Raw genomic sequence first — 11,994 nt, 5'->3', positions numbered from 1 at the left:
CTATTTTTGAAAAACATTTTTGAATAGTTAATATAGCCAAACTACAAGCTCACAACGTGTCAATGTAGATTTGCTATTTTTAACTATTCAAAAACGTTTTTCAAAATAGTAAAGGAAAATAAGTTTAGGGATTAGGGTTTAGCATGGACAAAAATAGAACCCTCAAACCATGATGAAAAACCTTTTTTCACCGAGGAAGACTAAATGAAAAGTTGATTTAGTCTCTAAAAATGTATTGTAAATGTAACAGTGTTATATAATTACACAAAATACGATACAAATAAGTGCTTTTACCTGACTTAATTCTCCATGGTTCATGTACGAATACAAAGTGCATGCACTGGTGCATGGTCACAGCTCCTTTAAGTCTCCTCCATATGCCCCGGTATAAATGCTCTGCCACACCCCCACCTCTTCCTTGTGTATATCCGTATTGGAATGAGGTGGGTGTCTTTGTTTTCTTCTCTGTATAACAAAATAAGAGAGAGACAAACTACACCGGTTACACTAATACATCCGGGGGTCCTTGACATGAAACAGTTTTGAGAACCACTGTCTCACTTCTTTATTCACCCTGTTATAACTGTAGCAGCCTACTTTTAACATGATCCAGGTCAATTAAAGCCTATTTTTAATACTACGCTTACTGCCATTGCCGTTGATTAATGCGCTTTTGTAGCGTTTCCGATCGATCAAGCCATAGTGCTACTTACGTTAGCATCGGGTATCTAGCTGTTGGTGTCACAACACTGGGTCGCCCATCTTAGATCATCGGCACCATAATAATCCATTCTATCTGTTTCTTTCAATCGCCTGTATCTCCTATTCCTTGTCCCAGATGGCATTTTTGGTCAAAACAACGTTTCTTTGATGGCACAGAGCCGGCGATGAGGAGGCCTCCAGTGCCCATCTTATAAACAACAGTTGAACGAGACCCGTTGAACTTACTAGGATATGTCTACTTTCGGAAGTCTGGAAATGTGGCTTTTCAAAATAAGAGCTCAACTGGAAAAAATGCTGGCGTTTTCAATAAATGCTAGCGGGCTAAGTGTTAACTGTCTGTCCATTTAGGAGGCCTTCACAGTCAGAGACTTCAAGAGGACGGACGACCACTTCACCGTCACCGGCTTGCACAAGGGCGCCACCTACGTGTTCAAACTGTGCGCCAAGAACCGCGCGGGCAACGGAGAGGAGTACGTGAAGGTGCGTGCATGTGTTGGGCAGGAAATATATGAGATACTTTAGTCACAATCTCTAGTACAGTGGTTCCCAAACTTTTTAGCCCCGTGACCCAAAAGGGATATTCAATGTCTCCCCGGGACCTATAGTGGAAATGGAAATAGCAGATCTACAAGCTCACAACGTGTCGCTTTGCACTCTTTGAATGCAGATTGCGGCACCTAGATGCGTCACAGAGACGGCATTTCTTTTGGGAGCGTTTTACCCATTGCTGGCTGTCTGAATACCAAAAGAAAAGGGGGAAAAATGACATATTATTGCTTACAGCAGCTTTAACACTTATTTTAACAACAACAATATCACGTACACCTCTTTATTAAAGGAGATCAGCACTCCGGACGATGTGCCGAGCAGTTACCCCCAGCATCTGAAGGTGGTGGGCCTGACCACCACCACCACCGAGCTGGCCTGGGAGCCCCCGCCTCTGGCCGAGCGCAACGGGAAGGTGGTCCGCTATGCGGTGGTCTACCGTGACATCAACAGCCAGCAGAACAGCTCCAACAGGTTAGCTAATAGCTATAGCTCACAAACCAGTGTTGTTTTTTGGCAGCAAATTTCGATTTTGGTTTTATTCATAGTCTGTTGAAACGTTTTCATTTTGTTTTAGTCACATTTTAGTCATGTCAATGTTTTAGTGTTTAGTCGAGTTTTAGTCGACTAAATATCATAAGATTTTTGTCGACAGAATCTACAGTTGATTTGGTCGACTACATTTTATTTTGGAGGGCCTTGATGGCTGATTTTACACTTGCTGAAAATAGCAGATCTACAAGCTCACAATGCGTCACGCTGCGATGCTTTGTGAGCTTGTAGATCTGCTATTTTCAGCATGCAACCAAGTGTAAAATGACTCTGGATCTATTGTCCACTAGTCCCTTCCTAACATTTTAGTCTAGTTTTTATTTGTTGACAAAATCGACACTATAATTAGTCATAGTTTTAGTCACCATAGCTTGGTTTTCATTTAAATTCCATTTTGTTTTCTGTTAGTCGACGAACATTTTTCGTCATAGTTTTAGTCGACGAAAACAACACTGTCACTAACCAGTTTTAAAAAACCCATGAAGAAAGCAAATTTATTTGTGTCGACAAAAGGTGACGTCAAATCAACATTTCCAGGTATAGGCTTACCTCTGGAAAAATGAGAGTGATAATATGTTGCACACTCTGATGGGTTGGACTGATTGCAGTCAATGAGGGCCAGGTGGACCAGCTTTTGAACACTATTTTTGAAACCGTTGAAACCATTGTAAAACACTCGGTCCAGGAAAATAAACGAAGACACATCACACGTTTTCTCCTGTGTTGCTTTTCTAATGTGTACACTGTGGAATTTCATTGAGGTATTGCACAAAGTACGTTTCTGCATTAGTGCACTGCTAGCCCTGTTTTGGAACCCTTTTGGAACCCTATACGCTCTGAGCTCCGAGAAGAGGTTTCGTATAGAGGTATCCCTGCATCGGTAGGACGGGGGTTGAGCCGTCCTAAAAACAGTGGCGAAAACTAGGGATGCACGATATAATAGGTAGCATAATCGGAATCGGCCATAAAAATGCCATATCGGTATCTGTTCGGTCTCAAATGATTTAATCGGTTTTCACCAGCAAAAAAAAAAGAGAGAAGGAAATTGTAAAAAAGATCATCAATGAGTTCAATATAAATCAAAAGTGTTAAGTACCTCTAGTGAAGTCTAGAACAAAAGCCAAATTAAATCTTAAGTAAAAGTATTTACATTTATTTTTTACAATTTCTACATTTAATTTGTGTATAACTACTCATCTCATTCAGTTGTGGAAACAGACACTTGGAGAAGAGTATAGGTTATTTATTGATTGACTGACTACTTCATCAACATGCTTTGGGCAAAGCCCCTAGGGGCCTAGGCTTGTTTCCCTTGTGGTCCTGGCAGATATAACCCAGCAAATAATCTGAGATCAGATATCGTTCATAATTTCATAATCGTGCACTCCTAGCGAAAACCCATTTTGCAGTATCGTTTTAAAAGAAAATAGGTATTTCTGACGAGCTACAGATGCTAAACTGTAGCTCGTCATGCAAGTAAAATGTGTGGACCGGGGTGAAACAGCCGCTTCCATATAGCGTGAAGTTAGCCGGTAACATGTTTTTATCAGAAGTCTCAGCAGCCATTAGCGAATCCCCTGGTCGAATGTCGAATTACATTTTTCCAACTACACTTCAGTTCCTTCGACGTTGGACCAAAGGTGATGTTGTTGTTCTCAACAGCACGGTGGACACACACATGAGCCTCCAGGGTCTCCAGCCAGACACCACCTATGACATCAGAGTGAGAGCGTTCACCAGCAAGGGAGGAGGACCCATCAGCCCCAGCATCCAGAGCAGGACCATGTCTACCGCCATGCCAGGTGAACACGGACGTGCACACATAGACATCAACACAGGGGGCTTCAGCCCCTGTCCTTTTACCCGTCTGTAAAACAACTGACCTCTCCAGACCACGGATGCAACATTTACTTATATGGTGAAAGAATTGCAAAACACCACACCTTTACTCCTGAACTTGGAAACGCAGCATTTTGTGTTGAACAAATTTGTTTCGAAATCCATATCGTACACCTCATCTCCAGTAGATAGAGTGCAGGGTTGCAGCATCAACAATAGCTGATCTGCAAGCTCTCAATGCGTCGCAGCGCGACGCTTTGTTAGCTTGTAGATCTTCTATTCTCGCTATTATGGTCCAAAAGCCCTCTCACGGGATTTCAGCCCCTGCCTCTCTGACACTGTCTGCACGTCCCTTTAGTTGAATTAGCTAAAACATATTTTTTGGAGAAAAAAAACCCCCTCTGAAAACATGATATGCCCAGTCACCATGCTGCACCTGTGATGTTCCTTTTTACTGACACCAAGTTTAAAATAAGAAATGAAAGCACAGAATATCAATACGAAGCAACTGAAAAACACCTTATTTCAGTAGTGGATGGAGAGAGATAATTTTTGCCCAACCACAGAATGGCAACCATTGGGGGCGAAGAGGGGTACAACCATGGGTGGGACTAGGGTGAGTTAGTCAGCGATGAAGAAAGTGCTCACATTTTTGAGGGGCATGGCTTTCTGAAATGACGTCACTGACTATAGGCAGGCCGCGGCAATGTTGCCATTGCAGTTTGGAAGCACTCGTTTTCGGTAAAGCAACATCCTGCTGCAAGCCTCGCGCAGACAGACAGACAGACAGACAGACAGACAGACAGACAGACAGACAGACAGACAGACAGACAGACAGACAGACAGACAGACAGACAGACAGACTCACTTAGGGCTCCATCTTGCGCCACCCTTATCCCTTTAATCCCTAAACTTATTTGCCATTTTTCAGTAAACTGGTTTAGAAGAGATTTGTAGAATGTGCCTTAGTAGGTTTTAACAGGTTAAACAGATCCAAATGTCTATCCAGACAAGCCTCCAAGACTAACGTAATCACGTGTAACTCCTCCTCACGTCTCTTTCTTAGAATTCACTAAGAACTTTGGTGTGAAAGCCGTGATGAAATCCTCAGTCCTGCTTACCTGGGAAGTTCCGGAAATGTACAAATCTGAAGTGCCTTTCAAGGTGAGTGGAACCTGACATAGAAAATGGATAATACAAATATTAATAATAGGATCTCAAGGATTCCCAGGGGCCCCCTATTTTATTAATTGGCTTTAACCCAATTTAGCAAAATGTTGTAGAAATCAGAAAGAAATTGGAATGATTTTTGGAAAATCTTAAATGTACTCTTATGGTGGACCCTGGCAAATGTGGGGTTCTGTGACCAAAATACAGACATGTAGATATTATTTTGGGGACGTGAAAATGTTTGAGACCGAAAGCTGGAATATTTCAGTACTCTGCTGTGGCTCACTTTAATTTTATTTACAATTGTTACATAAGTGTACTAACCGTTTATTAACGGAAAAACTATAGTCCAAGGTTACATACAGACAGTATTAATGACTACTGTGATTAGGGTAAGATTACATCATACACCATACAGTAAGAACTGTGCGTGGATGTGTACGTACGTACGTGCGTGCGTGCGTGTGTGGTACAGTAGGACAACATGACAATACCTATTTTACCATGTTTTAATAAAAATGAATGATAAAGCGTGGGACAATAATATATCATGACAGCCCTAGGCATGCAGCGCAGTGGCACATACATTTTCTCCAGGTTATAAAAAGGGATAATGTCTGGCTAGGTGATCATTGTTGGGAGATCATTCACCGACAGGGTGATTTTCTCATTATCCCGCTTATTACACGGCTACTTAAAGGGTAAGACCCCTTTTTGAGAGGTTTGGGTTGTTTTCTTACCTTGGGTTGTTTTCTTTCCTCATTGACTTCCATTGTAACGGGGAAACGGCTCTCAAAGTCACTCTTTTAGCAGGAACGCAACAAAAGCTGATTCTGACAGTTTATGACATCAGGAAAACTCAGGCGGTTTTATTTTCGTCTTTTAAGATAGATTTATAAAGTTACTATTTTAGTCGGAGATAGACTGAAGCAGTACTACAGCGTTCCCAACTCTCGCGGGGACGTCATGCAAGGTTTCTCCACGCTGTTTGAGATGCACCCAGCTGCAGCCTCGCATATGAGCAATCCCAGACACAGACACTTTACATCCCCGTCGTTTCCAATAAGGAAGTGGTGTACAGTTTTGGTCCAATCAGATAGTTTCCAAGTTGGCCCCACAGAGGCAACGAGTTGCCTCGGAAACAAGGACGTGGAATAAATATTCGGGTAGAGCATCGTCTATTTCTCGCTTCAAATGTTTTCAAAAACATTCTTGAAAGCGTGTTGTTTAGTTAAATGACATTGCGTGTTAGTTTACATGGCTGTCATGTTGGGTACAGGGCAGGCATATATCATATCTCTGCTGGTGGGAGGAAAACCTTATATTTTTTAAAACAAAGCAATACAGCCTCATCAAAGTTGCTGTTGTAACTTCTTATATTGTCAATTACTTCCATGAGAGGGGGAGCATTGGTGGAGTTAGTTGCTTTAGCAGACATTTTGAGGGTCCAATGGAGTTAAGAGGTTTTGTCCAAATCACTTTTTACTACTTTCCATTGGTTCAATAACAACGAAACAACACACAGACGTAAAGGGTGTTCAATAGCACTGATCTATAATCTAAAAACTCAAAAATTGAGTTTTGAGGTTTCCTCCCGACAGCAACGAATCACCCAAAAGCAAAAGCACCCACTGGCATTTTGGCAAAATAATAAGCCGCCAATATCAATATGCAGTATATGCACCCACTGTCCACTGAAATTTCCCTTCCCCAGTGGTCATGCACGTACTAGTCACATACCAACCGAAAAAAAAAACGCTGGGGGGGGGGGGGGGGCGTGGCTGGGGGGCGTGGCTGCGCGGCACCAACTGCCGTTATAGGAACCTTCCGCCACTGCGTGTGGTGGGGGGCTCAGAGTGCGTCCACTAAGGAAAGTAGGCTTTCTAAAGACACAACTCGCCTTTGTTTTGGTGTGTAGAAAAAACGTTATTTTTATTTACGCCAAAGAGTAGAGGCTGGTCTGCATTCATGTGAGCGGCGGAAGTTTAGAGTAACATAGCTCAAACAACACAGAAATGAAACACAGCATGCATAATCAAAATTAAACTCAAAATATAAATAAAGCAATTAAACACAATATAAAGTTAACCATTTATCATGCTGCTCTACGTGGCACTGTGCATTCTGTGACATTAAACCAAATGGCATTTTCCACTCTATGACACTACTGTTCTACATTTTTGTCTAATAAAATAGGCTATTCATTTAATCAATCAAACTGCATTAACTAACAGAGATACTACTAACCAAGCTATCCATGTCAACATGCTCTATAGGAGTCTCAATAACAGGTATAAGTAACGTTTAATGTTTAGTAATGTTTAATGTAGCAGAAGAGGCCATTCATTGAACAGAGTTTTGCACAATTTTAACATCCCAGATCGATTGAAATATGAAGTTATGTGCTGTGCTACACCATGATATATTAAGAGTAGCCTACAATAACATTCCATTGTGAATAAAAACGTATTAACCACAGTGTAATGCTAAATGTTTCATCACAGGGCTGTCTGCTTCATGTAATATAATTAAAAGTGTTGTTGGTGACAGTTAGTGGCGTCAACTCCGTGGGTGCTCAGGAGCAGAAGCACCCACTGCCAAAATAATAAGCAAATAATAATAAGTTGCGGGGCGGTTGGGCACCTTAAAATATATAGGCTACTCTAAGGTGGTCAGTCACCCACTGTCGTTATAGGAACCTTCCGCCACTGCAGTATAGGCTGCCCTTGTGTGACCTGTCCCTAAACTACACCAGTAGTGTGGGTAGAAATTAACAGTATGGATAAAGACAAATATACACAATGACATGAACAGAATTTACAGTATTGTGATGGACAAAAAAATGCCTTTTTGTGAGTGAAAGTCAGTAGACTAGTATTAAGCAAACCCTAAAATGCATAAAGCAGTGTAGTTTTCGTCGACTAAAACTTATACGAAAAATGTCCGTCGACTACCTTTTTTCACTCGCAAAAACTAAATGGAAACTAAATTAAAGCTAAGCTATGATGACTAAAACTAAGACTAAATATATTGACAATTTCGTCAATAAAAACTAAACAAAAATGTTAGGAAGGGACTAGTGGACAAGAGATCCGGTATAAGTCATTTTACACTTGGTTGAATGCTGAAAATAGCCAATCTACAAGCTCACAACGCGTCGCAGTGACGCATTGTGAGCTTGTAGATCTGCTATTTTCAGCAAGTAAAATCTGCATTACGACGGCATCATGGCTCTCCAAAATAAATTTTAGTCGACTAAATCAACTGCAGATGTAGTCAACTAAAATCTTATGATATTTAGTCGGCTAGAACTAGACTAACACTAACACATTCCAGGTGACAAAAATGTGACTAAAACTAAATTAAGTTTCACTCCAAAGACTATGACTAAAATAGAAATTTGCTGCCAAGTCCAACCTTCATCAAATTATGCTGTTTAGCTCCTCTGACAGCTTCACGTCGCCCTGATTCCACTTTTTCCTTTGACACTGTGCGGTGTAGAAAATGACACAGCTTGACATCACGCAGAGTAAATTTAGAGCTGCCCCCGATTCAGGATTTTCATGGTGGAATTGGAATCGGAGGCATATTAAATTAACACATGTTGAGCATTTAAAATCAATAAATCCCAACCGCATATGACGGCACACAGCTTAATTCAATTGCTGACAATGTATTAGATAAGCTGGTTTAGAGTGCGTGTGCGTGTGTGTGCGTGCGTGCGTGCGTGCGTGCGTGTGTGTGTGTGTGTGTGTGTGCGTTTGCGTGTGCGTGTGTGCGTGTGTGTCACCATAGAGTTCTGTAAGCCAGCATGAGATCAAATGACTCACCATGACTGTAAAGGAGGTCAGAACAGAAGATGCTTCCACAGTGTGGGCATTTTATAGGTCACACACCGATGGTTTTTAACACGACCTGAGGCCGATTCTAAAAAAATAGTAACAGTTTTCTGACGAACCTATGTATCTATGTCAGTGGTTCTCAAACTTTTTCACGTCAAGGACCCCCAGAATTATCTGTATTTGGCTATATCTGTATTTGTCACATATTTTCCAGGCCCCCTTCTGAAAATATTTTGTTCCAGGGAACCTCCCCCCAGAAGCAAATAAAGATCTTAGTTATAAACGTTTGCTCTGAAAGAATATATATTCAAAGATTTGCTCCACATTTTAGCCATTTTATTCAATAGCTAAAGTAGAACATAATGCGTATAACACCAAAAAAGAGGTTCCCGTCCTGAATGGTCTAAGATGTAAACGTTTTGTAATTCCCGTTTTAGTCTCGACCAGTGTCAAGGCAGCTTCAATATAAAATTGATTTCTTGTAGAAAATTCAATATAATGTGTATGTGTATGTGTATGTGTGCGTGTATGTGTATGTGTATGTGTATGCGTGCGTGCGTGCGTGCGTGCGTGCGTGTGCGTGCGTGCGTGCACTTGCGCAGATCCTGTACAACCACCAGAGTGTGGAGGTGGCGGGCGACCAGAAGAGGGCGCTCATCGGCGGCCTGCAGCCCGACACGGACTACTCGTTCGTGCTGATGAGCCGCGGGAGCAGCGCGGGCGGCCTGCAGCAGCAGGTGTCTGCCCGCACCGCGCCGGACCTGCTGCGCGCCGGCAGGCCTCTCGTCCACCAGACCACCACCACGCAGCAAAGCGCCGGCGCCGACGACGACGCCGACGAAGACAACGACGGAGGCAGCAGGGTCACCCTGGCGCTGCCCAGGGTCACCGCCGGCGGCAGCGAGCGAGTCAGGTCAGGGAGCTATAGGGCGCCGCCGCGGCAACGACCCCTCGCCATGTTTTTATTGCGATCAGTGTTGTTTTTGGGCAGCACATTTCAATTTTAGTTTTAGTCACCGGGCGGCGGTGGCTCAGGGGTAGAGTGGCTGGATGGTAACCGTCCGCAATGTTGCCAGTTCGAACCCGGGCTGCCCCAGAGTTAGTGTCGAAGTGACCTTGAGCAAGACACTGAGGCCCTCATTTATCAACCATGCGTACGCCAAAATATGGGTGCACGCCGAAATTACCGACATTTTTGACATTTACCATTTCCGCCAAAGCTTGAAATTGAACGTGACAACGTTCAAAATCGACGTTTGCTCCTCAGCTGGCGTACGCATGTTTTTCTGTCGCAGAACGGCGGAGCAGCATTGTTTGACCAGCTGAGAGGCTGCCAAAGGCATCGAAACATATGTATTCACTCCTAAAATGTTAATATAAAACTGTATGTATATGGGCTACATGTAAAAAAAAGAAAAAGAAAAAAGGAATGGACCTACAAGATGTGTCTTTGTGTCATATTAAATTTATAGGAGCTTTCCAACTTTACAATTAAAATCGCACTTGATTTAAGCCATTTAAACAGTGTTTTGCATGAGCGCATACATGCGAGGATTTGGGCTGTCTGTGCTGGAATATTTCCATGACGTTGGAAAGTATAGCCTATAGTGCAGTGCTGCCTGCAGCTGCGGAGAGTCCCAACATGCATGGGTAGCCTATATACTGTAGCCTAATCTACAGTAGGCCGATGTCTTTCTGGAGTTACATGTGCAATCTCCTCCTCGTTTAATAAACCCGACGCGTCACTCGAATGCCAAATGTACCGCCAGCGCAAGTGGGAACCGCATCGGAGATGTAGGCTACCCAGCCAGCCCACCACCACCACCACTCCTCATGCAGTGCCAGCCACATGGGCTACGGTTTTAGCTGCACATTCATATATTGACAGTTGAGTTGAGTTGACAGCCTATCCACTGCAGCGACTAGCGACTGCGAGGCAATCTAAATAGACTGTCGAACGTGCATGGTCAGTTGATCACGGTGTCACGGACAGACAGACAGGACAGGATCAGGATCGAGGAGCAGCACCTATGCAAAACAGCAGCGCGCGCGTGTGTGTGTGTGTGTGTGTGTGTGTGTGTGCGCGCGCGCCTATTTGTTATTTAATTCATGGTTCACAGGTTCAGGTTTTCGTTCACTAATAGATCTTGTTGTATATTAAATTAAAAAGACTTTAATAATTTAATATAACTGTACAACTAACAACACACAGTGACAGTTGCTTGCAAATTGCGATATGTGCGTCAGCGTGCGTGCGGGGGGGGGGGTGAGGCGGGCAGCAAGGGGGAAACGAAGCGAGAGGAGAAACAGACCTACAGCTTTATTTAATTCATGCAGGTTTATTTATTTAAGATACAACAAGTTGCAAGTTGCGTGTGTGTGCGTGCGTCTGTGTGTGTATGAGAGAGCTGGGGCAGCAAGTCCATGTAACCATGGTTTCAGGAAACGTATTGCCGTTTTCAGGTCGCAAAAACGAGGGCGAGGCTTGATTTCATAGGGCGTGCCAGATAGATTTCAGCCGTCACATTTATTAACGTCAGAACGAAATTAAGGAAGGATCAGCTGTTTGCGATCACTTTATAAATGCCGTGGCGACGTGGGTGTACTACGAAACCTGCACTCGAATCTGTGGCAGATTTTACACTCGATTGATAAATGAGGGCCTGAACCCCTAATTGCTCCTGATGTGCTGGTTGGTGCCTTGCATGGTTTCTGTCGCCATCGGTGTATGAATGTGTGTGTGTGAATGGGTGAATGTAATGCACAATCTACTGTAAAGCAGTACCATTTAGTCACAGGGCTCCATTTTCGTCAGTTCTGTCGCCATCGGTGTATTAATGTGTGTGTGAATGGGTGAATGTAATGCACAATCTACTGTAAAGCTGTACCATTTAGTCACAGGGCTCCATTTTCGTCATTGCTAAACCCCTTATCCCTAAACTTCTTTGACTTTTTTTGAGTGGTGCAACCACTCCAAGGAACAGCTTTGTCCCTATGGGACTATTGGGACTATGGGACTATGTTTAGAGTACCAATGTTTAGAGTACCAATAGGGGTTGCTGTTGCAGCACTCGCTTCAGACTGGTCTGATTTTTTTATTTTACTATTTTGCAAAACATTTTTGAATAGTTAAAATGGCCAGTCTATAAGCTCACAACTATTCAAAAATGTTTTTGAAAATAGTAAAACAAACAAAAAAAAAAGGCAAAGAAGTTTAGGAATAAGGGGTTTAGCGGTGCCGAAAATGGAGTCTCTTGAATAGTTTTCAAATAGTTTTTAGTCAAATTTTAGTCACCTGGAATGTTTTAGTGTTAAGTCTAGT

At 42.8% G+C, this 11,994-nt stretch overlaps 1 protein-coding gene across 4 annotated transcripts in view; it reads left to right on the top strand.

Annotated features, from left to right (window-relative positions):
• ptprfa (protein tyrosine phosphatase receptor type Fa) overlaps positions 1-11,994 on the top strand; it is a 209,143-nt gene that overhangs the window by 139,202 nt on the left and 57,947 nt on the right. For all 4 annotated transcript variants that reach the window (XR_013964505.1, XM_080770213.1, XM_080770211.1 and 1 more), the window contains 5 exons: positions 1,072-1,203; positions 1,562-1,743; positions 3,484-3,623; positions 4,727-4,824; positions 9,275-9,585. Coding sequence is in view for 3 of the 4 variants with exons in the window: in XM_080770213.1 (XP_080626339.1) it covers positions 1,072-1,203; positions 1,562-1,743; positions 3,484-3,623; positions 4,727-4,824; positions 9,275-9,585 (863 nt within the window). In the remaining variant the exon portion in view is untranslated. The remainder of the gene's footprint in view (positions 1-1,071; positions 1,204-1,561; positions 1,744-3,483; positions 3,624-4,726; positions 4,825-9,274; positions 9,586-11,994) is intronic.

Source organism: Protomyctophum bolini (genome assembly GCF_963924005.1).
Source record: "Protomyctophum bolini genome assembly, chromosome: 8".
NCBI lineage: Eukaryota > Metazoa > Chordata > Actinopteri > Myctophiformes > Myctophidae > Protomyctophum > Protomyctophum bolini.
This window is presented reverse-complemented; position numbering and strand designations above follow the sequence as displayed.